Genomic DNA, 27,285 nt, shown 5'->3' on the forward strand with positions numbered 1-27,285 from the left:
TAAATAAAAAACTGAAGAAAGATCACAGGTGAATAAATTTGTTCACATGAACGAAACCATTAAAAAATAAAACTGTCCTCCCAAATTCTGTTGTCTCAGTAGTTTGCACCAGTGGCAACAACCATTTGGTAATCATGTGCAAAAAAAGTGTCTCCATCAAATTTTTGCAAAATAAACCAATTTCAATACACTTCATCTCAGCGTAAAAACATTTTATTGCAAAAACAAGTTTTTTATATAGTTGGGATTTTTACGTTAAGCCAATTTATTTTCAAAATGATATGGTAAATGGAACTTCAGCTGCTGATTATTAGAATAATATGTTACATTCTGGAAGAAACACAATGAACAGGAATGTTTCGTAAATACTTACCTGTGACATTCACATAGACCGTGGTGAAGGCAGCTAATGGTACAGCTGCCACATTCTGAGCGCGAACCCGCAGAATAAAGTTCCTGGTGGTCTCATAGTCCAGGGGCTCTGCCACCAGGATGGAGGCTGAGCCGTCTTCTCGATTGGGAGTCAGGTAGAAGCGAACCGGCATGTTGGTCTCTGGGACCATTCCATCCTCCAAGTTGTACGTTACCCTCGGATCACCAAGAGGGGATGTGGCTTTGATGGTCTTTATGGACCAGAAACAAGAAAAGAGGACAAAAGCAAAGTTAAGCTTTCAATATCAGAACACAGCTACGTAGAATTATCCCCACCTAAACATTTTGCTCAATATATTAGACCTGAAAAAAAACTAAAACTACAGTAGAAACTGGAAATATACACAGGCTGAGTGAAAAGCCCTTTTTATCCTCACTGTCAGGCATGACAGAAGACTAAATATTTGCTGTTTTGAAGTCAGGAAAAATTGCTAAAAGTTAGAGTAAGCCAAATATTTACTTAGGTTTTAGTCTGTCAGTTAAAGAAAGCCAAAATGACAATGTCCCAGCTAATACAGACTTCTAGCTTAAAACATTTGGGTTTAATAAAGACACACCTCTGAATGTTGAGATGTGTTAAGGTAATACCTCACAAACACACATCTCTCTTGAATCTTTGGGTCCAATTTCTATACCTGAAATACCCGCAATTATCTTTCCAAATAAAAAAAACGTGGGAAACACTGCAGGCATGTCTAGGCACCATGTTCAGGAAGGAGACGGTTCTACAATCTGTCCCAGAGATCACCATGTTGTCATTTTCCACATTGAAACAATTCCTGTACGTGGCAGGTGTCAAGCGTTGTGGTGGTTGATGGTGAGGAGAGACGCAGGTAGACCCAGGATGTTGATGAAAACAATGAATTTAATGAAAATGCTCCACAGTCCAAATTACAGGCAGCACGGCAGAGCAGAACACAGAGGCTCAGGACCGGTAGCAACTGAATTAACGAGACTGACAAAAACGAGCAAATGCCGACACAGGACTTCACTGTACTACTGTACCGGCAGACGAACTAACAGACATTAGACAAGGACCCGACAAGAGACAGAGACAACAGATGGACTTAAATACACACGGGGGTTATCGAGGGAACGAGACACACCAGGGAAACAATCAATGGGAAGACGCAGAGACAGAGACTCACAGGACAGAACTGAACACAGAAAACCCTTAGAATAAGTACACAGGAACACAGATCATGACAGCAGGGCTGAAACGCCACTCTGTGAAGAAGAAGTCATTTTCTGCAAACCAACAGAAAAAGTTGCATTTGTGTTTCCAACACATTCAGGTGCACAGACATTCATTTTTGGAGAAACATCCATTGGCCTGACGAAGCCAAAATTCAAATGTTTGACCTTTTAGGGCATCATGCATTTGGAGGAAAAGGTTTAATATGTAGGAAGGACTGGTCCGGCTTAAACAAAAAAAAAAAAAAAGAAAAAGAAAAAAAATGGTATAAGAAGTAAATAACACATGGATTCAGCATTTCAAAACATTAGCCAGGAAGTTAAGGGCTGAGCTCAAATGGCCCATCCAACTGGATTAGAACCATATGGATACCGAAATTAATGAATTAGCTAAATTAGTTACAAAGCAGCAAGTCAACGTTTTGGGGTGGGTGGCATCACAAAGTTATGACCTCAGTTCCACAAGGGTAGAGCTGAAACAGTGTCAGAAAGGTAGAATACAAATATAGCAGCTCTGTGGAGACCTGGGGCAAAACTCCAGGAAACCATAATGAAAAGCTTGTGGAACAAAACCAGAAGTAATACGAAAAAATTTTGTATTACACGTAAACTTCCAGCAAATAAAGTACATCGTTTCCTGATATCGTGTTAGTAAGCAAACAGCAATGTGCTGTCAGACAGTGGCAGTTTCAACTGTGTATTTATGCAGCATGATGACACTCGCATCATAATAGTTATCACTTTCTCAATATAGAAGGCATGTTCTCACGGTGTGATGTAAGCTAGCAAGCAAAACCCAAGCTTAAAAGGTTATACTGATTTTTATTTAAAACAATTTTCACACTTGCACTTAACAATTTTGAGACTAAGTTTCAGCGATGAAATTCAATCTAAGCACCAATTAAAAAGACAAAGGTTACCCAAGGGACTTTTACAAGACAAACAGTCAGTTTATATCCAGAAATATATAAACAAATAAATCTATGACAGTCCAGTGGCATATAAAGGGTCCCGGTAGGTTCAATTCCAATTTGGTTCTACTTATACAATACGAAGCAGTCACAATCAGAATCCAATTGGCTGAAAGTTATCTTAGAAAGTCCAGCTGATTGGTTGAAATGAACCCCTTCTAAATGCAAACAGCAAAGCTACAACTGATTTGTGCATAATAAACAGATCATCTCCTATAAAGCTCCAAACTGTCTAAATCTAACAGCAGTCAAATTATATTGTGTGGGATCAAACAGAGACACACTCGCATCCAAATGCAGCTTTCCACCTACACTAATTAAGGATGAGGCTATTCAACAGCTGATGCTGCATACAAGCCAATTAAAATTAAGAAAGCCATCTTGGGATTGATGTGGCTTGCTTATAGGTGACCCACATGCATCCTTTCAACCTGGAAAGAGAAGTGGCAGCAATAATGAGACACCCTGCAAAGCAAAATGTGTCAGAGCACACAGTGTGCTTATTTAGGCTATAAAGACTTCAACTGTCCAAGGCAGAGGAATCAGAGCCAACGGAGAGTCATTGCATCTCTCCATAACCGCCGAATCAACTCCAAGCTGCAATCTCGATTAATGCATGGCACCGCTGGGACCGTCCTCTGTCTTCCTCTTTTTATTAGCGTCTCTCACAAACACAATAAAGGGCGCGCATTCCCATTTAAACTAACCTTTCTCCATCTTTATCTCCATCCTAGGAGTTAAAACATTCATCAGCCACTCTAATGGACTGGGCTACTTTCAGGAGAGTCTTTGAAACAAAGGGAGAAAAAAAAAAAAAAAAAAAAAAAAAACATTAATTCATTAAAAATATTTTGGTAGTGTGAAAAAAAGCAGTAAGATAGATGAAATAATCCAGAGATGGCATGTCGATGGGATGTTGAGTGTGCACGGTTTTCAAAGCAGCAGTGAAACTTATAATCACCTGGTTCCGTTACATTCAACTGATCAGTGCTGATTTCAATCAATTCAAATTTTCAAGTTCATTTCAGCAAGTAATTTTAAGCATGCCTCCATAACTAGAGGTGCTGCCATGTGATTGGCTGATTTCTGTTAACAACAGGTGCATCTAAACAAGTGGCTGGTCTGAGTCCGACCAACCAGGTAGGAATCACCAAATGAAAACCCTCCGTGTAATTCTTCCTTTGCAAACAAGCTCGGATTTACGTTTTTGTTTCTTTTTCTTTAACTTTATAGACGTTAACAAACGAGTTCACGCTACAACGTCCGCAGACTGACGTACCACGACAGGCGTGTCCCGAACTGTGTTCTCCGGTATCACCACACTGTAAGTGTCTTTTTCCCACTGTGGAGGCTGGTTCTTCACATTGGTGATGGTGACAGCCAGTTCCACCGAACTGCTCTTGTTTCCTCCGTCTGTTGCTACAATCTCCCTGGTGATGTATGTCCTCTGTGGACAGAGTAAAGGAAGTGAGGCTTAAGGACAGGAAGAGAAAGCAAAAGGCTGAAGATGTGACTTTATGTCAAACTGCAGGGTAAAGAGTGTGGTGCGCTAGACTAACAATGTGCTTTGTAGCAGCTCTATATAGCAGACTACTGTGAATTAGGCAATTTTGAATTAAGAGTTTTGTTGTGTGTTTGATGATGTAAAGCAAATAAAAAAAAAGAAAAGAAAGCTTGGGTTGTTAGTAGGAGCTTCAAGATGCTGAACATACAAATGTTCAGTTTCGTCGGTCCTGGAAGAGTCCGAGATGTGCAGTATGGAAATCGTTACAAGGAATTTTCCTCTCTTTTTTTCTTCCAAACAGAATAGATTTTTCTTTGTTGCTGGTAGTGAAGCAAAGGACAAAAAGGAAGCAGATATCAGATAGCCTCCTCTGGGCATGGGGCTCTGGTGAAGTTAGAACCGCAATTGTCAGCAATAAAGTGCTGATACAAGCATTCTGTCTTTGCTTCAGGTTGACTAAAATCCTTTTTTTATTAGTGACAAACTAACGTTTAATTCTGTCCTCTAACACAGGGGTGCCCAGACTTTTTGAGAGCAAGATCTACTTTTTCTCTCACCAGCTGCCTGAGATCTACCTCATGACACAAAGACATAAAAATTGCAAATTAAACTCTATTGACTCATTTTATATACAAATATACATCAGTTATAGCAGAAATAATAAAGTGACAGAAAACCTAATGCAGTTCCTTCCTCAGTGACATTCTGACACTGGGAGCAGGTTACTGGTTTCTCAATCAGAAGCTGGTTGCAGACCTGACGCCAGCAGGTGTCACTCAGTCATGGTAGATCTGAACTTTGGTTTGATGACCTCAGAATGAGAAACTACAGACTGACAGGAGGAACCAAAGAGCCCAGTAAAAGTAAAGGCAAATCTTCTGAAGTCGGGATATAATTAATTTAATTTCACATAATTATCTCGGTAGAATTTGTTAAAACTTAATGAAATATATTTGTCCTATTTGATGTTTGTTGTGACGTATGCTCACAAACGAACGAGGTCATTGGTCCAAGTTTGTCGTTTATTGAATGTTCAGAAACTACAGCAGGTGTGATGAGCCACAGCAAAGGTAAGCAAAGGTAAAACAACCCGAGCAGACGATCAACTCTAAACCACTCCTACCTTTTTACCTTCTGTCTCTTTGTTGTTTAGCACACCCGTTGCCGTGGCAACCGCCTGCGCCCGCACGCCGAGCAGAGATTACTTTAAAAACACAACATTCAGTCCGTTACCATATCAGGTTTCCAGGCTTGATATTTATTTCTCGATTATTAATAAGCCTCTCATGAACACAGCGGTGGTTGAGTAGCTCATTTAAACTCCTGCTCTGCTCTCAGTCGGTCTTTGAGTTGCCTTTTCTTTTTCTTCTTTTTTTATCTGTTAATGTGACGCAACACCTTGTTGAAACAATAATTACTGAGATTATTAATTTTAACACATTTCATTGATTTTTTATAATTATTCTTTTTTAATGAATCTATAAACGTTTAGGATCTTGGTGAATATTTTTGATAAACCCGTCAGAAGAGGAAGTGCTGGTCTCAGCGTCCTGGCGGCATTCAGATTGTCATCTGCCGAGATCGACTCAAAACCTTTCCGCGATCGACGTATTGGGCACCCCTGCTCTAACAAGTTCTAACGTTTGAGCGTAAATCCAGACATTCTTCTTGAGAAACTGTTGCAAGTGAACTTTTGAGTCTGATCAGCGACCAAGTAGCAACACTTACCACTCCAACAATTTGTTCTTTATTTATAAACCACTATTTGACTTCATTAATCACAAATTAGCTCTGCACAGCTTTCGTACAAGTAACACAGCATTAGTTTATGCTAAAAGCTTTGAACTTTCGATTTCCACTGATGTAAGTATCAGCCTGAACTCGGCTCATATTTACCTGGGAGATGGGCTGGTTGACGTACACCCAGCCCGTCAGCGGGTTGACCCTGAGGTACTCCGGCTGCTCACCAGACATGGTGTATGTGACGGCTGCGTTGCTGCCAAAGTCATCGTCATGGGCCGCCACCCGCAGGAAACTAGTTCCGATCATCGTATCCTCACGAAGGAAGTCTGAGAGAAAACAGATGTTTCTGAGTTGTTAGTATATTTTTCTCATAAAAAGAATTAGCCCCTTTAAAGATTCCCTCTGCATTTTCCTTTTGTCTCCAAATGTTTCAGATCATTAACAAATTTAAATATAAAAAGATAAACTTGCTTTCAGTTGATGAGTTCATTTATTAAGGAAACACCATATACAAACCAGCATGACCCAATGTGAGAACATCACTGTCCTCCCTTGTTAAAACATTTAGAGTTTATGAATGACCACATTTTTGGTGAGGCCTGATTTCTAGCCTGACATTAAAGAAATAACTTGTCTGACTACATGATGTAGACTGTTCACACAGCAGTTCTTATTGCTCAATTCTGATTTGTTTTGCTAAAATCTGACTTTTTGGGGTGTGGGGGTTGGCATTCATACAGCTGCATGAAGTGACCACAATCAGATATCTGTGTGAACGGTTTATAACCCCAAAGCGACCCGCATGGAAAGAAGAAGATCGCAGACGACACACAGCAGCGTTCTGTTCGTGGAAGTAAACTTCAGAGAAAACACAAGAAAAACACACCAGAGATCTGCTTCTACACCTGCAGAAAGAGAAAAAAAGCCCAAAGAACTGACAAACAACAAATATATATAACGGTAATACTTTGTGTTTAGGAGGTGATGGAGGGTTAGGATGTCTTAAATGGGAGTGTCCCAGTTGTCCAATAGAATCAGGGCCCAGGATGCAATGAGGCTGTGAGATTAGAGAAGAGTACCCTGCAGCCCAAGGCCCTTCATGTGTGTATGGGGAGGAAAGGACACAAACTCAACGGGACACACAGTATCTTCTTACACTCATATCGGAGGTTCTCAAACTTCGGGCTGTTGTCGTTCTGGTCCAGGATAAGAATGTTGAGCTGGCAGATGCCGATCAGGGGGTCGGCTGCCTGGTCAGTGGCAGTCACTGTCACCGCATACTCCCGCTGACGCTCACGATCAAATTTCCTGGCAGTCACGATCACGCCTGGAAACGTTAGGGTGACAATGCAGATCAGACGGAGCAGAGAGCACCAGATTATCTCAAATTAATCTGATGACAGAATCCTGCCAGTTGAGTTTACGTACCAGTATCAGGGTGGATGCTGAATGCAGGAACTGTAGAGTCTTTGTGCATGAAGCCATATGTGACCCTGCCATTGGAGCCTTCGTCTGCATCCACAGCGTGAACCTGCAGAACGAATGACCCGGCCGGCTGGTTCTCCAGAACCGCTGTGCTCTCTCTGTACTGCTGACACTGAGGAGAGAGAAAACAGCAGAGACAACGGTGTGTAATAAAAAAATAAAAGTAGAATGCTTGCATGGAGATTGTTTCTATTTAGTAAAGAGAAAGGTTTGGTAAAGTTGCTTCTTTCGGATTATTTAGAACTGCATTACAGACTTGCACTAAATTTATATTTAATGCACATGTGCATGAAAATGAACATATGATATAATACCACACAAGAGAAAATGGTAGAAAATAGTTCCCACTCTTGCCCTTTTATTTTAGTTTTTACTGCTCACTTAAAAACCTTAAGTTAGTATAAATAACTCTTAGTGACATAAAGTAGATTTACAAAATTAATTTAAAAAAAACACACAACTTTAATTTCAAATTCTAAAACTTGTTAGATTTCTTTGGCCTAAAGGGTAAAAATTAGCAGACATAATTAATGCTCTTGTAATATTTTACAGTGTATGTTGCAGAAATGATAGCCAATATTAAGTAATTAATTAATATACAACTAATATTAGAATTAGTGTTCTTTGTGACACAGAAATGTGGTTTCCAATCTGCTATAATCACCAACAAAAGCTTTAGATACATATAGTTGCTCCAGTGGAAGAAGTTGTACTTAATATCTTTTTCATTCTTTTTCTTCTGTTTAGATCCATCACTGAAGTTGTCAGACATGTACAGTATTATTCTCTTCATTTCAACAGTGCTGACGTTTCTGCTGTTATCTCCCACTGTGCAGCTCTCACATCCTTCTCTTTAGTCCTCAACTTGTTTTTTTTTTTGTTTTTTTATGGTGTCTGACAGAAGTACAGATGCCCTGCACGCTTTAGGGAAGGCATCCAGCCCGCTCTTCCCTCGGCGCCGCCTCGTTTTCAGATCCACTCGTGTTCCGTTTGGTTCGTCCCTCTTCACAGGGAGCAAACACTTTGTGAATTAGATCAAGTTACTCAGCCAAGACAATTAACCCAGAGGGTCAAGCGGAGTGCGGTGTGTCACAAATGGCTTGTTAATGCGAAACAAATTGTTCAGAGGTTATTCAGAGCAAATGGTTTACATGAAAACGAACCAAAACAAACAAACAAACAAAAAAATAAGCAATGAGATGCATTAAGCAGGTGAAGTGTCAGGCTCGGCACTTAGTGGGATTACTCAGGGTACAGTGAACAAGACTCTGCCTGTAAACTATTGAATTGATATTATTAACTTTGAACTCTGAAAAATAATAATAATAATAAAAACAATCAACAAACTGCTAAATATGTAAATTGTTAGAGATTGTTGCCGTCTCAATAAGTGTCCAACGGGACTCTGTAAACCCAACAAAATCAGAACTCCCATGTCTGCAGCCATGTCCTGCTGCAGGTCACTGATTTATCATTTCCAAATATATCGCGTCCAGTCAACTTAGCTTTAAATCCCTTGGTCAGGACCTTGCAGCCATCAAAGACTCAAATATACCATGACAACCAGCTGAATTCTCTAATGTAAATGTAGCATTACAACGAGACAACAACCTGAAATTGATCAGTCTGATCGTATCACCGTTCATCCTTAGATTACATTTTTTCCACCGTGTTCCTCCTGGAGATGATTTTCACTCAAATCAACCTGAAATAAGTTCATCACATCATGTTGTGTTTGTATTAATTTCTCTCATTTGATCACGTCGGGTAAACGATGCAATGAGAGCTGTCATAAAATTACTAATCACACTATCATGTTAATCTGTTATTCCTTGTAAAATCTCATTATGTAGTAATGAAGTAATGTAATGTAATAGTAATAAAATCAGGTGTAAAAATGCAACAACAAAAAAAACATGAAATGATGCTGAAAATAAACAATGGTTTGTTACTGTTTATTACATAATGCAGGATTATAACATTATCATTTCTAAAAAATGATTTAAAAAAGACTAACCTCAGCATTTTTGTAATAACTGGTCATAAATGCAATAATATTATTACATAAAGTGACATAATGAGCATTGTAGCCCCGCAGCTGCAGCATTCATGTTGCGTTACAAATTCCTAGTATTTGACGAGCCCACACCATGAGGCTAAAGGTTAGTACTGAATGCAATCAGTGGCTGTGTGTCTGTAGTGCCACTGCCACTGGGAAATACAAGAACCTGTTATGCTCCGAATCACCACCTTTCTGTGCTTTTGTCTCTTTCTTTTGCCGTCTTGGTCTACTGAATGCTGCCCAGAGGCCCAAGAGGCTGCGGCACATCCAAAGATCTGAAATCCAAACAAGATGAGGGCTTCTGCCGGCTTCACTGTCCAGATGCTGACTGTGAGCGACAGAGAAGACAGAGACTAACTCCGGGTCGTCTTCAGTAAATGAGCCACGGTGTTCTCAGTTTGTAGAACTGAGTCACATTCTTTTATATATTTTGCCACATTAAAAACAAGAAACTTATTTATATTTACTCAAGACTTCATGTAGTAGACCATGGTGCCTGACTGAAGTGGAAGAAAAGTGAAAATCGGATATGTGCAATGCTCTCTATTTCGAAATACAACTAAAACATAATTGAAAATAATAAATGCTGTAGGCGCAAAAAAAAAAGAGTCCACATGTGTGTCATTTAATGTCTTTATAAAACAGTTATATGAAGGCCAGTGGGGTTTGCTAGAGAATACTGGTGAGCAAACAGAATCATTAAGAAAAAAGAAAACGGGAAAAAGAAGAAATTTAAAGCACACTGCAAAAACACAAAATCTTACTAAGTATTTTTGGTCTAGTTTCTAGTGAAATTATCTCAGTACAGTTAAAATAAATTAACTTGTCAGTAAAATATAGGCGCTTGTTTTAAGTCAATACTTCCTTAATATTAATTAAAAAGTACTAGTTCCAATGGCAGATTATTTCACTCCAGACTTTGTTACATATGGAAAAGATTTTGTGGTTTTGCAGTTCAGGGTTGGTTTTCTAAAATGTCTTCCTTCTGAATTAAGACTTTGAAGCTCTCATGCAGCACTGCTCAGTCCATTGTCACTTTTGATATTTCCACAGTTACACATTTTGAGTCAGTCTGTCACATAAAATCTCAACACAACACATTTTTGGTTGTAATTTAACAAAATATTTAAAGAAATTCTTTGAGAAGACCTTTGCTATTCACCTTACACTTAATTGTTTTTCATTCCAGAACTTTCTTTTAATCTCATCCTTATTGAAAACATTTAACTTCAACCTTTTCATACTTTTATATTTTTGTTCATAGTTTGAATGTTTCAGTTTGTCTTGGAGGAGGCAAATGTCAGGTATCAGGAGACTGTTTGTCTTTTTCAATCAGCCTCCGGTTAAAGAGGAAGAGAAGAGCGACTGAAGTGGAATACACAACAGAAAACCCCCGAGAGAAAACTGAGCGTGAAGTTTCAGTTCACCGTGTTTTCAGCTAACGTTTCAGTGAGAGACGAAAACACGACATAAGTGACTCCGATCTAAATGAATTTGGAATTATTAGCAGCTTAAAAGTGAGGTTGGTTTTTAATTTTGACTTTGGCAGCTCGTTTCCATTGGTCCAACATTATCCCTTTAAAGACACAGAATCCCCCTTCGTCTTCTTGTTGCCTGGCTAACAGGATATGAAGCAGAAAGGAAAACACTTCCCGTTTCACTTTCTTCCCACAAGAGAGTAAGGAGGCTTTACTCAGCAGCAACACACACACACCTCCTATTCTTGGCTCGGGATACCTCAGGGGGCTGAAAAGTCACCTGATTTAAAATTGAAACATGGAAAGAAAAAAAAATGCTGGTGGAGAGGCAGCTCTTCTAGAGCAGGTCGGTCGGGATTTCCCCCACATCCCTTAAAGCCTTAATTAAAAGACCGAGATGATGTAGGATGAAGATGCGAGGAAAGAGATGAGGGTCATGCTCGCTAATTGCTCCTGTAGAAGAGAGAGATAGGGGCTAATGAGGAGACGAGATAGGAAGACAAAGACACGGATACAGAGAAATGATGGAGAACACTTCCACAGGATGGAAAGGCAGCGGAACGATACTTGGAGAGGAATGTTTTAGATTCGTCTGGGAGAAGAGACGGCTGTGGAAGCTGAAAACAAAACACGTGGGGAAGTGGAACGAGCTAAAATCGCACTCGATAACGCCAACGCGTGATGGTGCGTCATACCTGTTCAAAGACAGGCTTGTTGTTGTTCACGTCGTCCACTCCCACTATGACCTGCGCTGTGGAGGCCAGCGCCTGCGGCCCGCCCGAGGAGTTGTCATCTGTGGCCGTGACGTTGAGGACGTACTCCACGCCCTGCAGGCGAGGCGGCGGGCTGGAGCGCAGCCGGATCAAACCTGCAGCCAAACACAGCAGTAGTTAGCACAATGTCACGTCTTTATGGAGGATCGAGTTTAGACATTTTAGTCAATATGATCGACCTCAAACGAACGCAGAGCCTTCCAGGGTTTTTCAATCCACTAGATCACATGTGTCAAACTCGAGGCCCGGAGGCCAAATCTGGCTCACGGTAGATTTTCATGTGGCCCTCTGGACTCCAAATTACATCAATACATCCCTTCAGTTTTTCACAAACCCACAAAATTCATGCAAAATTAAAAAAAAACATTTCTAATTTTACTGCTAATTTTTCTCTAAATGGGCCAATCACATTGGGTATAAGTGACTGTTCAGCCCTACTGGATGTCAAGTTATCTTTATGGTGATTAATAAAAAGTCACATTTGGCATCATACATTAGCACAAATATAGTAACATTTTCACAAAAATATTTCTAAATGAGCACCACAAAATTTGTGATTTTAATTGCAAAAATCCACAGAAACAATCACAAAATCCTGGATGGACTGAAAAGCCGTCCAATATAATGTAATTTTAAGAAACACTTATTGAATGCTGAAACAAACAGTTTGTATTTATTTATATTTTAACAGTTTAATGGGTTTTATCATTAATTAAAAAATGATTAACCACCAACATTTATTGAGACCTCATAAAATTCACAATAAATGGAAAACCTTTTACCTTTCAGTGTCCAAACCATATTGATTTTCTGCCTTAGGCGATGTTCACACAGCAGGTCAATGAAAACCAAACTTTTTTTTTTTTTTTTTTGTCAAAACGTAACCAACATCATGACTGTCTGAACGGCTCAACTAAAAACTTTTCACCCAAAAAGTCCAATCCAACCTGACCCAGAGGCCAAGAACACTTAGGTCCTGCAGCACAATGTTCCATCCACAGTACTGCAGAATGTCCACTTTCGAATGGTTCAAAACAGTAGAATAAGGTTTTGAAGCGGTCTAGTCAAAGACTTTGCTTAAATCTGATTCAGGTGCTATGTTGGGGCCTCCAACAGGATGCTGATGCTCAAAAGCTTTCCAATGAATCTGAATGAGAAGGACTCCACAAACATCTTCTGATACATTTCAGAAAAGGGTTAAGGGGCTGATTATTTTTGCACATTGGGCCAGGTGGCCTTAATAATCGAAAACATTTTTAGGATGTTCATGTATTTCTTTAACTTTGTCTGATTTCAGATTTTGCTTTTAACCTAACTGAAATTTTCCACTTCAAATCAAACTTCCTCCCATGTGGAAAAGTTCTGCTAGCTTGTGGTGAAGGGCAAACACAATAAATGAGTCCAACAGAGTGCATGGAGCTAAATTAAAGCACCATTCTCTCCACAAATGCCAGAAGATGACTCTGTGTCCGTTTTTATCTCCAGCATTTGTCATTATTTGGGACCGCCTGATGTTAAATTGATTGGTATTCCCTTTGTAGCACTGCTGCTGCTGCATCCCATTTCCCCCTTCCTCCAACGGACTCTTTCAGTCTGCTGTAGGCGTCTCATCTGCATCCCACTCTGTGCTCTGAATGACTCTCTTCCACTCTGTATGCATCTCATCATTCCGCGCTCTGTTTACCTTGTCTGTGTGTGTTTGTGAACGCGTGTGTGGGCCAAAAGTGTGGACACACTTATTACAGCCTCCTTATCTTCAGAGACTGTGGCGGGTGCCACTGTTGTCATGTCCCCATTTGACTGCTGTTGCAGCTACGACCCTGAAATTGTAATCATATATGCGCTTACTGTAGATACACATGTATGTGTGCTATTCATCCTTCTATCTTTTCCCAGCAGACCAATGGGACTGATGTGACAGATTAAAGACTCAAAACATATGATCATTGTGTTTTTATCCTACTTTTGTGCGTCTACTACACGCAGCAGCAAAATCACTGCAACTGTAACCGCGCCTGCGTGAAACATGGCAACCAAAGGCAGACACTGATCAATCAATAGGTTTCTAAGAAGAAAACCATACTACATAAAATTACAAGTATTTTATGCACCCAGAATCTTTAAAGCTATTTTGTAAATACATTCTGACCTTATAGTCCAGGTAATGTTTTTGAATGATTGGCTGCCCAGAGACGAAGGTCTGAATGAATTAACGCCATGTACATGAACAACCTTGGTTAACACCTCAAGGTAGCTGATCGGGTTTGGGAACAATTCATCTGAAAATTGGATAGCCACTTTCTCGCTAACTGTATTTCCATTGACCATATAACTGCAATTATTGCCGCTGACCCAACCCATGAAAAAGAAGAAAACAGGAAGTAGTTGGAGCACCATGGCATGGAGTGTTACTTATTGACTCACTTCATGAACAAACTTATTTTGGGGTGATTTTAATCTCTTTTCTTATTTAATGGAAACACCGCAATTGCAAAATTGTGTTTTTCTTTTTAATGATGTAAAGCTCAAAAAAGTTGATTTGCATAATACTGCCCCTTTAAATAACATTTGTAAAAGTGAAATAACTTTGCTAGCTTAGCGAGATTTTCTTTTTCAAGATCTACTGTAAGTTATAAAATTATAGTTGATCTATGTGATCCATTTTGAAATTAGCTCCTACACAGATGGGTTCCTACAAAAACACTCTGTGTTGACATGTAGTTCTCCTCCCAAACAGTAGGGGGAATCACTGAAAAACGTAACAAAACACCACCATAGGGATGGCAGCAGAACTAATAGTCTTAGAGGAATCATTAACTTTTATCTACCGAACAGATCAAAATTTCATCCAGAAGCTTCATCTCACCATAACATGTCGCACATGAGACTGTCTGTGACTCATCAATCAGTTCAATTTAATGTCTCTAATAACCAGCCAACTAACAAAATGGGAGAGGAAAATTGTATCTTGGCTCCATATTTTAAATTTCTATCCAGATATTGTCATTTAGTCTCTTCTTAACTACTTTTTGTAACTATAAACAAATCATTTCATAAGCAGGGTTTGATCAAACCAGAGATCAGCGAGTAGTTCAACAATAAGAGGCATTTTTGGCTTCAATCAAGAAAGTTGCTTTTTACTTTTTACTGAAAACAAGAGCTCTTTTGAAATTGGTGTGTTTCCATTAAGCAAATTTATTTGCTATTATTATTGTTTTGTTTTTGTTTTTTGTACACCGTCTATATTGAAAGCTTAAGCGGTGTAGTAAGACATATTGCACAATTATGTGGCCAATGGAAATGCAGCTGGTGGCTTTATTAATAACCTGTTCTTGAATATCTGTTAATTAGTGAAGCTATGTTGCTTCAGGATATCGTTGAGCCTACGTCATGTCATACAGGTTCTGTTTTATTGCTTTCATCACTCAGTTCTGTCATGAAACTGGTGTGGGTGTGACTAGGAACCTGAACCAAAGATGTGGTTATGCAGTGTGAATTTATTAAGACAGATTCATTTTGTTTGATGATAAAATCTGTTTTTTGATGATGAAAAAGCTAAAGAAGTAAACCTTTTTTTTCACGGTTCTTCACTCTCGCCCTGTATTAGGAGTAAAATTTAACTGTTTTCAATGCTGGTAAAAATAAACGCACAACAATGCAGAGACATCAGCAGCTTCACTGTGTTCAGAGTGGACACTCCAACTGCAGAGCCAGACGTTTCAAAGCTACCTGTACTGATTATCCACAACTCAGAACAGCCCAGTGACAGCGGGAAGATGACAGACGATCCTCTGGGTAAAGTGGGTTGTAGAGAGAGAGAGATCTCCGTGGACTGGAGTTGTTTTTCTGACACTTCCCACAGTTGCTCTGAGGAATTGATGCGCGGGGAGCTTGGGATGCTTTGCAAACACCTTGAGTGGTTTCCTTATGGAATGCTATGGAAGGCTGTGTGTGAGTCGGTCTGTGTGTTGCCAAATTGAACATCTTTGCTATACAAACTTTTAATTATAGCAACATTTACAAACGGGGGTCATTGAGAGTCAAAGGTCAAATGAAGGATTCTGTAAACAAAAATACTATCATTGATGCACTCCATAAATCTGGTGTTTGTAGAAGAGTGGCAAGACGAAAGCCATTACTGAAAGACCGCTACAAAAAGCCAAACTCACAGTCTGCTGTAAGCAGCAAACATGTGGGAGAAGATGAGCAGGTTGAATGGGAACAAAATGGAGGTTTTTGGCCTAAATTTAAAACAGTTTGTTTGGGAAGATTAAAACTTCACAGTATCTCTCGTTAAACACGGTAGTGGCAACATGATGCTGTGTTGAGGCTTATGGAGAGTAAATGCAGAAGAATCAAGGGAAGAAAACTAATGCAGGGAACTGCAAGAATCCAAATAAAATAAAGAAAGTTTCCATCTGATTATTTTGACTAACAACAGAAACAAGAACAAGTTTCTGTGAGAATAAAATCACTATTTTGATAGTTTTGTCATAACAAAAAATGCACAGAAGGTTTTAGGGTAGATGATAGAGGACATAATAGTTTTAATATTTCACAGCTACAGCTGGATGTTATTGTTACTCTGATTAAAATCAATGCTAGCTTTGGCAATTAGCAAGTGTAGCATTGGTTACACAACCACAACAACTATTACAACCTCACTACCAAGGCAGACAACAAGGCTAGTTATAGGTTTACAAATGTTGCATCATATTCACAAAGATGTTGATTCAAATTAAAACTTAAGGCAGTGAAGTCAACCATGTATGTTTGGTTTCGTCTTTTATAGATTCATACAAAAATAACATTTTTGAACTGCTGACTCTCTGTGTTTTCATTGTGTATTGACGGCCCCAAAGGAGAATACTTTACATATTCTTAAAGTGATATTTTTTTCCTTTCATGTATAAGAAAATTGTTCATCCACAAAGTCCCTGAAATCCCCAACAAAAACACTGAACTACCCATGCTGCGCCATTAACAATACATTAAAATTCAATAAAGCAACAGCCTGAACATTGCAGAAGTAGCACTGGGATCAAGATTTTCCACAAACAAGACATGCAACTCAACATGCATGTTTTTGAACAACCGTAGAGAGCACCAAGTTCACACAGAAAGCACCAAGTTCACACAGAAAGCACCAAGTTCACACAGAAAGCACCAAGTTCACACAGAAAGGGCTCAGTGAGTTTTTTTCTTTAAGGTTTAAGAAAAGGTAACAGCACCCAGCCATTTCCCTGTATATAATAAATAACATAAAATGTATCCCCCACAAATTAGGGCCAGGTCTTTAACATGATAACTTCTACAAATGAATTACAAAGATTTTAATGCAATTCACTTCACATTGATTTTACATACAAAAGACTTAAGATGGAGCCTTCGAATTTGTGTGTTTCCGGTAAGTCCGTAAATCTGATGCGCAATGACAACCGCAAGCAACGGACAAAAGAGCTGCTTGTCTTGGCCAACTAAGAGTTTATTTTTGTTTCTAAAACTTGAGACACTGGAAAAGACTATTGTTGTATGCTGTGCTAAAAGGAGTTAGCCTATTAGCGAAGCTACTCAAGGCTAATTTAGCATCTCAATGCTAAACATGTAGCAGCACCACAGTCGTCCCCAATGCTAATGTCAGCATCCACAGTCAACACTATTATTATTATTTTGTTTCTTTGTTTTTTTTTACACCATCTACATTGAGAGTTTAAGTTGTGTAGTAAGACATTAGTGCAGTGGTCTGTCCTCTCTTTTTCAACGTGGTTCTGATGTGAACAGCATTCAGAGGCAGGTGTAATTTTAGGTCTTAAATCTAATGCCAACCAGTTTGTGATCTCATGTTTTGCAGTGACAGCACAATTCCTGCTGACTACGACGCCAACGTTACAGATTATTTTATACAACATCATCCACTCTGTCCGCTCTGCATCACGATCACGTTTGGCCGGCCAGTCCCGAATGTGATCAGCAATTGATCACTTTGATGGCATCCAAATGTCAAACTCTGTGAGTTTAAATATCTCTGCAGACAAAGAGAATCACAGCTTCAACAGCAAAAAGTCATGACTGAACTGGCTTTCAGGCTTTATTCCGATGGTGGATCTGAAAGAAAGTGTGAGATGTGCACAAAATCCTACCAAGCATTTGTCCAGTTTCTAGAGTAAATATCACAGTAAACCTGAAATAAGACAAAACAAGCATATAAGCAATATTTCAGAAAGATGTAAGAGCTCATTTAAAGTAAATAATTCCTGAGTATAAAAGAAAAATCCATTTCCACTGGCAGATTTTTCCATTGTAACAATGTCTTGTTACAAAGAAAATAATCTGCCAGTGAATCTAGAATTGTTCATCAATATTAGGGAATTATTGACTCAATACAAGCTTCTATTTCTCGACGCTTACTAAAAATACTTGGTAAGATTTTGTGTTTTTGCGGCGCACCTGCCACACTTTAAAACCGCCCCTCCTTCTATTCAGATCTGAGACCTGGAGCATTCTCAAACAGGACTGAAACTTTCAGGTTTAGCAAACTCTGTGTCTCCCTCACATCTCTCAACATGACCTAATTATCCAGGAACAAACGCCAGCAGCAGCTACTGAAGAACCGGTCCAGAAACTCTCATCTCGCAACAGGATAGTTTGGACTCTGAACCCAAAACAATGATTTTAAGAAAAAAAAAAGAAAAAAAAAATTCCAACAAAACACGTTCAACCACTCTACTCCGGCCGTGCAGCGGAGTGCACTCAGACCTAATGAACTGAGACAGATGACCAGAAAAAAAAATGCGACCAGTTCAATAAAGGCAGCTGGCTGAGGCAGAGAGCAGCTACAGCCTGCCTGCTACGCTACATATATAGGAAGAGCCAGAGGCGCCCCGGAGTCTGATCCCAGCTTTACTCTGCCTAGCATCGGCATAAACATCTAATAGGGCCTAAAAGGCTCAGTTGAGAGCAACACATGCTGGGTAAGTGGCTGAAAATGGGACATGGAAAAGGTTTCAGGACATTCCAAGAACAAAGCATTCAGCATGTGTCTGTTTGAATCTAGGAGACGTGTCCCTATAGTGTGGGTTAAGGCGTGGAGAGCGTGGAGAAGTCGATGGTCTTCTGTGAGTTTAAAGCAGCGTTGCATATACACATAGGAGTGTTTTCCATCTTTAATGGCGCGCGTGTGTGTGTGTGTGTTTGATGGGTATCTTTTTCATGTCAGTCCATGTTTCTTTTCAGCTCGTTAAGAAGGGTCTGTGCTGAGATGCATGCGGACGATCAAAAAACTAGACGGTTTCTGTAGCCAAACAAGTTGGATTTCATGTACATAAATATGTGATTATTACTGTGAATTTGACTCTCTCTTTCTCTCTCTCTCTCTGTGTGTGTGTGTGTGTGTGTGTGTGTGTGTGTGTGTGTGTGTGTGTGTGTGCGTGTGTGTGTGTGTGTGTGTGTGTGTGTTTGGATCAGGGCCAAAGGGGAGTGGTATGTGGCTGCTAACAAGGCCAGCGCACATCGTCACTTAATGGAAACCCAGAGGATGTTTCCTGGGGGTTCAGCAGGCAGCTGTCACCTCTCATGAAAACAGCCAGGAGGGAAAGTTGGAAGATAAACTTATAAATGAAATCAGGATCAGCACAAAACAAATACAAGACAAACAGCAAAGTGCGAGAAAGACATTGAAATACTATACAGCAGGAACATATTCATGTTTTTTCTCAGTAGATATTTATTTTTTGAGCCCTATTGATAAGAAATTCACACCATATTATGCTGCAAAAACAGAATCTTATCAAGTATTTTGTCTAGCTCAGGAGTCCTCACTGGCTCTTTCCTTCCATGATGGCTCCTAATCCCTTAAAAACGATAAAAACTAACTAATGTTTTTAAAGGTGGATCTAATAAAAATTGCAGATTTTCTAAATTAATTCCCATTTTGTCTTTGAATAAATGCACTGAATATCCTCAATAATATGATTTGTAGATATAGTTTTTTTTCTTTATTTTCGCCACAAGTATCAACATCAAACAGAAGAAAATATATTTAATATTTTATTATTCTTTTTTTTTAACATTTCATGTTTTTCTTTACACCAAAACCTGAAAATGGAAGTAAAACAGTGACAGTTTAAAAATGACAACAACATACCTAGAAGAGACGTTTATCTCTTATTTCCAAAAGATCCCGTAACATTTGTGGCTCTAAATGAGTTTTATTTCAATAGACTGAGGGTGAAAATGGCTCTTTATACTGGAAAACTTCCAGATATCTGGTCTTGTTCCTAGTACAAATATCTTAGCTCACTTGAAACTTGCAAGTAACTTTTCAGGAAGATACAGGAGCTTGTTTTAAGTCAATAACTTCTTAATATGGATTAAAAAAATACTACAACTAGCTTTTCCTGTGTCAAACGTCCTGTGCGAGGTATCTGGTTGTGTCATGGGAGATGACGATGCTTGAGTCAAGAGCTGGAGATCCTCATAGAATACACGATTCATGAAAAAATAAGAAAACTTGTATGTAACAACGGGATATAACAGAGTAAATAACAGACTGACATGAAGAAACACAAAGACGGTGGAGATCAATGACACCAAAGTGCTGGTGAAATGACAGGAGACCCAGAGGAGCTAGTCAGAGTGAAGTAGGAGCAGCTGAGGAGAGGAGAATAAGGTGATGGGTAACAGCTGTGCTGAGAAGCAGGCTGAGGAAGGGTGAAAGATGAGTAGAGCAAGGGAAACCGCAGGAATGGAAGACCACTGAACCTAAAGGGAAAAAACCCTCAAACCATCATAAACAATGAAGAGAAGGGAACACTAGCATAAAGAAACAATACCAACTGTATTAGTGATAATAAATTCACAGATAACTCAAAGGAGAACCATTTGACCCAGTGATAAAACAAGAAAATGATCTAAACAGAAACCCAGAGGATGCCCAAAGTTCAAACACCCACTTATCATGGCAGGTTTATGGTGAAATGTTGTTCTTCCTACGTCTAGTTAATTGGCTCTGTCTTCATGTGCTCAGTATATATTTTCTATCATTCAGTTTATTATGCAGAACCAAATATATGGGGTAACAAGAGAGGGACAGAGGAAACAACATAACCCCACAGCAACAACAACAAAAAAATGGAGCAAATTGACAAAGAACAAACAAAATAAATAAATAAAATGATGAAAGAAATAAAAAACCTTATAATGAGTGGGAGTATTTTAAAGCAGAATACAGTACAGTATGTTTGCCAGAGGGAAGCAAGCGAAAAGACTGAGGTAAAAAATAGTTTGTTGCATAAAGATACAGGTCAGAACATCATGGCAGACATGAAGGGGCGAGAAGCTTAGAACAGAAGTCGAAATAACAAATATAAAAGACAAGATGATCAGCACGAGTCGAACACACACCAAAAAGAAGAATAGACAAAATCTGTCCAAGCCAGACAAGACAAATTTCTCAAAATAGCTGAAATGATGGCTGAAAAAAAATAAAATAAAATGAAGCGCACAACAGATGCATGTTTGTTAGCAGCATTTCTCTTTAGGTGTCCAGTAAATACTTCCTCCGATTCAGAAGAGCGTTTTGTATTTATGGGTTTTAATAGGAAGAGCCGGAGCGTCGTATTGACGGCCCGCTCAGATCCTAATGGCCGCCTTAAATCTCAGGGACACACACTGTATTCTGGGGTGAGTTACAGACAAATTAACATGGCGAGCAGAGCCAGCGAGGCCGCTTCTGCCAGAAGGGAAGAAAACAATCACTTGAATGATTGTCGGACATTTAGGATGAGTACAGACAGGGGGCGGGGTGACGGGGGGGCAGCAACAGGAGGGAAGCAGAGGCTGGAAGAGATTTTCATCAGCAGCACAGAAAGAATGAGACGAGCTGGAGAGGGAGGGACGAACACAATGTGCTCGCCTTCCATTATAAGAATCGTAAAATACTTTTAATGACCAAATATTGGGCTCTTTGAAACAAGATATTGGATCATATTACAGGCCTTATGGTGTCACACTTTGCTTCTCCCATTTTACTGCAGGCAGGCTGAATAATGCCTCTGGGTGTGTGTGTGTTTGTGTGTGTGCATGTGTGTTTATGCATTTCTGGGGCTGTCGGTTAATTCACTGTAAACCCATTACTACTAAAGGTTATCTGATACAAGATTTAAGGAAATCTACACAGCTTACAGTGTTTAATATGTAAAATATGTAAAAAACATGTTTCAAATGCTAATCATTATAGCAACATGGCACTATAAGGTCATCTTTATGTCTGTGACAAAGAAAAGCAGAAATCACATTAGTATTTAACCTCTCAACTTAAAAAAAACACACTATGTAATGTTGAAATTTTGTGAATGACCAATAGGACAAATTCTAAGTAAAGTTTTTTTTTTTGTTGCTACTTTTTTATTATTATTTTACAGATAGAAATGTGAAAAGTGGGGCATGCCTATCTATTCAACCACCTCTATTCTGGTGCTCCCAAATAAAATCCTGTGCAAACCCTCTTTTTAAAATTAGATCCTAAGTATCACAGATCTCCCTGAGGTATCCCAGCGGAGGAGAGCATCGGTCAGAGAAGCAGTCAAGGTTTTCACCATAACTTTGGGGGAGCTGCTGGAGACCCACAGCTCAGGTGGAAGAGATGCTCTGTAAAATCTGACTCCAAGAATTTCAGTGTTAAAGGAGACTTATGATGCAATATTCATACTTTGAATGTTTTTGTAATTGTGTTACAATTACAAAGAACTTAAAAAATACCAGCCGGTTTTTGGCAATTGGAAAATGTTTTTTGGTGTCTGGAAAATGAGCCATTTTGAAAACCCTCCAGAATGTAATGTCACAAATCACAAAGATGTTGGATTTTGAGGATTGTCTTCCTTCCCTGTACTTTTAAAACTTGTTGACAGAGAGCGTCCTTTCTCCATTTCCTCTTTGTCCTTTCTGATCCTGCTGTGTTTGCGACGTAATGTCAGATTTGGATAACTGCAATCTGATGCAAGAGGAGGGGAAATGTCTCACACCAGCTGAACTTGAAGGAAGTGTTTGTCACACAATTGGAGCTGATCGATATGAGAATCTAAAGGAGGTTAATATGCTAAATTTGATGCTAAATCAGCTCCTGAGAGGGACTACATCTCTGTTCCAACCCCAATTTGTTCCCCAGAACATCAACCTACAGATACTAAGGTCTAAAGGAGAAAAGAAAAATACATTTTTGGTCTATACAAAAAAAATGTAATTCTGAAAATGTAACGTTTTGATATTTTAAAATAAGAATAGTTCTATAGTTTGATAGTTGAAAACTGACCTATAGGACTAGAAAAGACTAAATGGAATGTAAATAAAATGAATATTTTGATGCTTACATGTATCTGAGATTTTGATTAAATTAAAATTGGACTGAAAAGATAACACACAGTTAAAACCAAACGTCTTCATGACGGTGATAAAATTAGGTTGAAGGTAATTTTATCCCTTTACCAGCATGTTGCTTCTGGCTGGAAGCAATAGAAACATTTCCAGAAGAAGCTAAAGATAAAGATATCAGTAGGAAGATCTTTTAACCTCAGAGATTTGGAGCTTATCACTAAAGATAAAACACCAAAATTAAAAGTGAAATGAAACATGTCTTAGTGACCTGTCCAGGTTTGGCTCTGTGGAATATTTGGGGTGAGGCTTTTTTGTAAGTTTCTTTTTCTTGATCTTGTCTTCTTTGATCTTTACTTTAATCCAGCAAAATAAACTAAGCTAAATATCATGAAGCCCTATTTCAACCTACTGAAAAATTACTTACAGCTTAACAACATATGGGTTACAAACATTGTTCTGCTTACTGGACTGCTGTTATTTTGTCCACAACTTTTACCGTTTCCTTCATTATAAACTTTTTTGGTAGATGCGTTTGCATCTCTCCTTTAGTGTTTAAGCTCATTTATTGAAAAGCAAAAACTCACCGCAAGCAAGCGTATAAACTTTTTTTGCGAAATCAAGGAAATTATTTAGAATTTTGCCATTTATATCAACCTTTTCTAATGCGATACTTCAAAACGTGCAGAAAAAGACGCTGATGAAAAACAAACATATTATAACCATCCCAAATTAAAATTCACACAATTTTTCACAAATCTTTCTGCCTTTAAGAACATCCATCCATCCATCCATCCATCCATCCATCCATCCATCCATCCATCCATCCATCCATCCATCCATCCATCCATCCATCCATCCATCCATCCATCCATCCATCCATCCATCCATCCATCCATCCATCCATTTTCTGTACACCCTTGTCCCTTAGTGGGGTCAGGAGGGTTGCTGGTGCCTATTTCCAGCTAACGTTCCGGGCGAAAGGCAGGGTTCACCCTGGACAGGTCGCCAGTCTGTCGCAGGGCAACACAGAGACAGACAGGACACACAACCATGCAGACACACATTCACACACCCCCTCTAATAACTTAATTTAGTTAAAGGTAACTTAAAATGAAAAGTTTTTTTATATACAACCAATGCCATTTAGAAATTGGGTCTTGGTGGTAAAACTCAACAGGAAATAATCAAGATCAATAGCAAACAAAGTCTGCAGTCATATGATAACAAATGAAATTGAGTGCTTTCAAGTCTTCTCTCTCATGGAAAAAAAAAAAAAACACAGCTGCTATCGGCTGGCAGTTAATGTCATTGCTGGTGAACAAAGGGAATTATGCCTTGAAGTCTTAAGTAATTGAATCTCCAAAAGGTCCTCGTTTTACCCTATAATGTGATATAAAGACTCAGACTGGGTGTACAGTTGAAAGAAACGATGAACATGTATGAAACAGCATCCAGAAGAGATGACAGACAGCAGTGCCATTAACCCAGCTTCCTATTTCATGTGGTTCCTGCCTCAGAGGAAGTGAAGATGTGAGAGCATAAACCCCGGGAGGGTGTTCTGTTACCAAGACGTTGTGGGAACACTTCTAACACTTTGGCTGATATACTAATATCATCATGACTTGACCTGTCAGGACTCATATGCTTCGCAAAAAGGTGAGTCAGTGTCGTTTACATGGCAACAACTGCCTTCAGTTTTTCATGACGTAGATTCTACAAGGTGTTGGATGATTGCCGTAGGTCAGCAACACACAGGCGCACTGACATGCCTTTGGTCCACATCGGCCCACATCCATGATGCAAATCTCATATTCCACCACATCCCCGAGCTGCTCTATTGGACGGAGATCTGGTGACTGTGGAGGCCATTTGAGGACACCCAACTAATTACCATGTTTCAATAAATCACTTTGAGAATTTTGAGTGTTGAGACATGACACGTCATTCTGCTGGAAGTAGCTGTTACAAGATGGGTACAGGGCAGTCACGAAGGGCAGCACATGCTCAGCAACAGCACTGAGGAAGGCTGGGATATTTAATGTCAGTTGGTGCTCAAAGTGTGACAAGAAAATAATCTCCTCACCCATACACTGCATCTGAGACAGTGTTGACGGTTCCATGCTTTTATTTTGCTTGCACTGAATTCTGTTCTCACAGCTGAACTTGAGTTTATCCGACCATGTAACAGCATTTTAATCCAACTGTCCAATTATTGCAAAACTGTGTTAAATATGCCATAATTATATTGTTGTAGTGCTTTCAGAGTTGGTACTCTGTATATGTTGGATGTCGCAAGTGGTTAGCTGAAATACTGTTAGCTCTGTATAATCTCAAACCAGCCTGGTCATTCTCCTTTCAACTTCAACATCAAAAATATGCTGACCAGTCCGTCTGGGACTATGACAGCTACACTTCTATCTATGTGAATTTGGACCAAACTTTTAAAACGCTGCAAGAAAATAAAAGAAAAAAGAAAGAAACAAGAAAATGCAAATTTCATGTTTCCGTCTACTGGTTTGGGGCAACTCAACCAGGCTCCACAAAGCATGATTTCATCAGATGCTGATGCTATATACAGCTATAATAAATAAAATGTTCAGATTGCAAACCATCATGGACCACACATCTCAGAAAATTGGAGAGTCCTCTCCTCTGAGCTGGAGTTTTAAACTTTGAGATTATTCAGAGTTTCATTCCTTTGGTAAGACACAGACCCACCAGTTGATGGGACAATTCCTCCACTCCCATCTCAGCCTAGAGTGCCTCTCCCTGGCTGCTCCAGGCCGAAAGTCCTGTCCTCTGTGCTGGACGTTTGGGCTGGGAGAGTTCTCTACTTCAGCACTTATCCGGCAAATGTGTTTCCATCTCCCCTTTAGCGCATTAACTCTTTTAAGAAATAGCCAAAAACCACCTCAAGCGAACACAAACTTATGGCAAAATTAAGGAAGTCATTTTGAATTTTTCAATTTCCCTCAGCCTTCTCAAATTCAATACTTCAAAATGTGCATAATAAAATATTAATGGAAACGTATAGTGTCACGTTGGAATCACTTCAACATTTTTGCACACCCTGTCACTTAAGTTTGCTGAATTGCTACCATGTGACTGCGGCAGATTCGCTGATATGCATTCATTGTCTATTACACAATATATTAAGCTCAAAGCTGGAAAGCTTCCCCTTCCTAAAATATTGGCCTAAGTCATTTTGTGCCAGAAGTTGTTTTTCTTTTTTCTTTCTTTCTTTTTTTTCTTTTTGGGCAAAATCACTTTTGGCAGAAAATGACTTTGGTCAATATTGCAGGAAGGTGACAATACTGCAGTAGAACTTCCAACATCAGAAATCAATATTTGACAAACAGATTATGAACACTGTATTACAGTGTTAGAGTGATGAACATGTGAGGACAGAGAACACTGTGACCTTGTCAACTGACTGAAGCATAATAGAGAAGAAGTCTTACCTTTTTGGCTGTCAATGACAAAATTGCCCTCATCATTTCCTGTGGTGATTTTGTACGTGATCCCATCCCCATCAGGGTCCTTTGCCAGCACCGTGGCAACAAGTGTGTTGGGCCCCGCATCTTCTGACACAAACGTCCGGTATCTGATGAGATACATGCAAACAGCACTGTCAGTACTTTACCTACACTCCATGTGGGACACATCTGGAAACTGCTGTAAAGAGTTTGTTTTCAAATCAAAAATGTCAACATCCCTGATGATTGATGTTAAGTCAGTAATCCAATTTTTATCACTCCATACCTGAGTCTAACACAGGCTTCTTCAGCAGAGGATGAACAACCAGCGTTGAATTGGGAATTCAGAGATTAACAACATATAATACATAGGTTAATCCAGGTCCAATGTGTGTTCACATTCTGACTGAACAAAGTCATAAAAAATATCTACAAAATTAGGAAAATCACTGACCAACGGCTTCTTGGGAGAGCAGATATGAGTTTTACAATCCTCCACCATTAAAATCTGGTCATATTTTAATACAGCATCAGCCAAAAATTCCAAAAAGTCAGTGAAGAAGCTTTTATTAAACCTTAGAGGTGAATAAACTACAGCAGAAAGCAGTAGGAGATAACAGCCCATCTTAAAATGTTGGATTATGGGTCATTGGGGGAACTTTATCTGCAGACAACAGCTAAACCACCACCATGATCAGAAGACATGGAGAACCAAAATATGCATAATTGTCTGTTTTTTTCAGAAAACACACTTTACTCACTGTTGGAAATCCAAATCTCAGTTAATATGTACTGGA

General features: G+C 39.2%; 1 protein-coding gene across 1 annotated transcript in view; it reads right to left on the minus strand.

Annotated features, from left to right (window-relative positions):
- The window catches only part of LOC106918233 (neural-cadherin-like), a 48,735-nt gene extending 22,105 nt beyond the window's left edge, over positions 1–26,630 (minus strand). The window contains exons 1-7 of the mRNA XM_088004602.1: positions 26,474–26,630; positions 11,565–11,737; positions 7,273–7,441; positions 7,001–7,171; positions 5,998–6,170; positions 3,877–4,044; positions 374–623 (exon numbers count right to left, since the gene is read on the minus strand). Coding sequence (XP_087860728.1) covers positions 374–623; positions 3,877–4,044; positions 5,998–6,170; positions 7,001–7,171; positions 7,273–7,441; positions 11,565–11,737; positions 26,474–26,630 — 1,261 coding nt within the window. The remainder of the gene's footprint in view (positions 1–373; positions 624–3,876; positions 4,045–5,997; positions 6,171–7,000; positions 7,172–7,272; positions 7,442–11,564; positions 11,738–26,473) is intronic.
- Between the last annotated feature and the right edge of the window lie 655 nt (positions 26,631–27,285).

Source organism: Poecilia mexicana, unplaced genomic scaffold (assembly GCF_051168715.1).
Source record: "Poecilia mexicana isolate PSO_F unplaced genomic scaffold, ASM5116871v1 scaffold_3, whole genome shotgun sequence".
Taxonomy (NCBI): domain Eukaryota; kingdom Metazoa; phylum Chordata; class Actinopteri; order Cyprinodontiformes; family Poeciliidae; genus Poecilia; species Poecilia mexicana.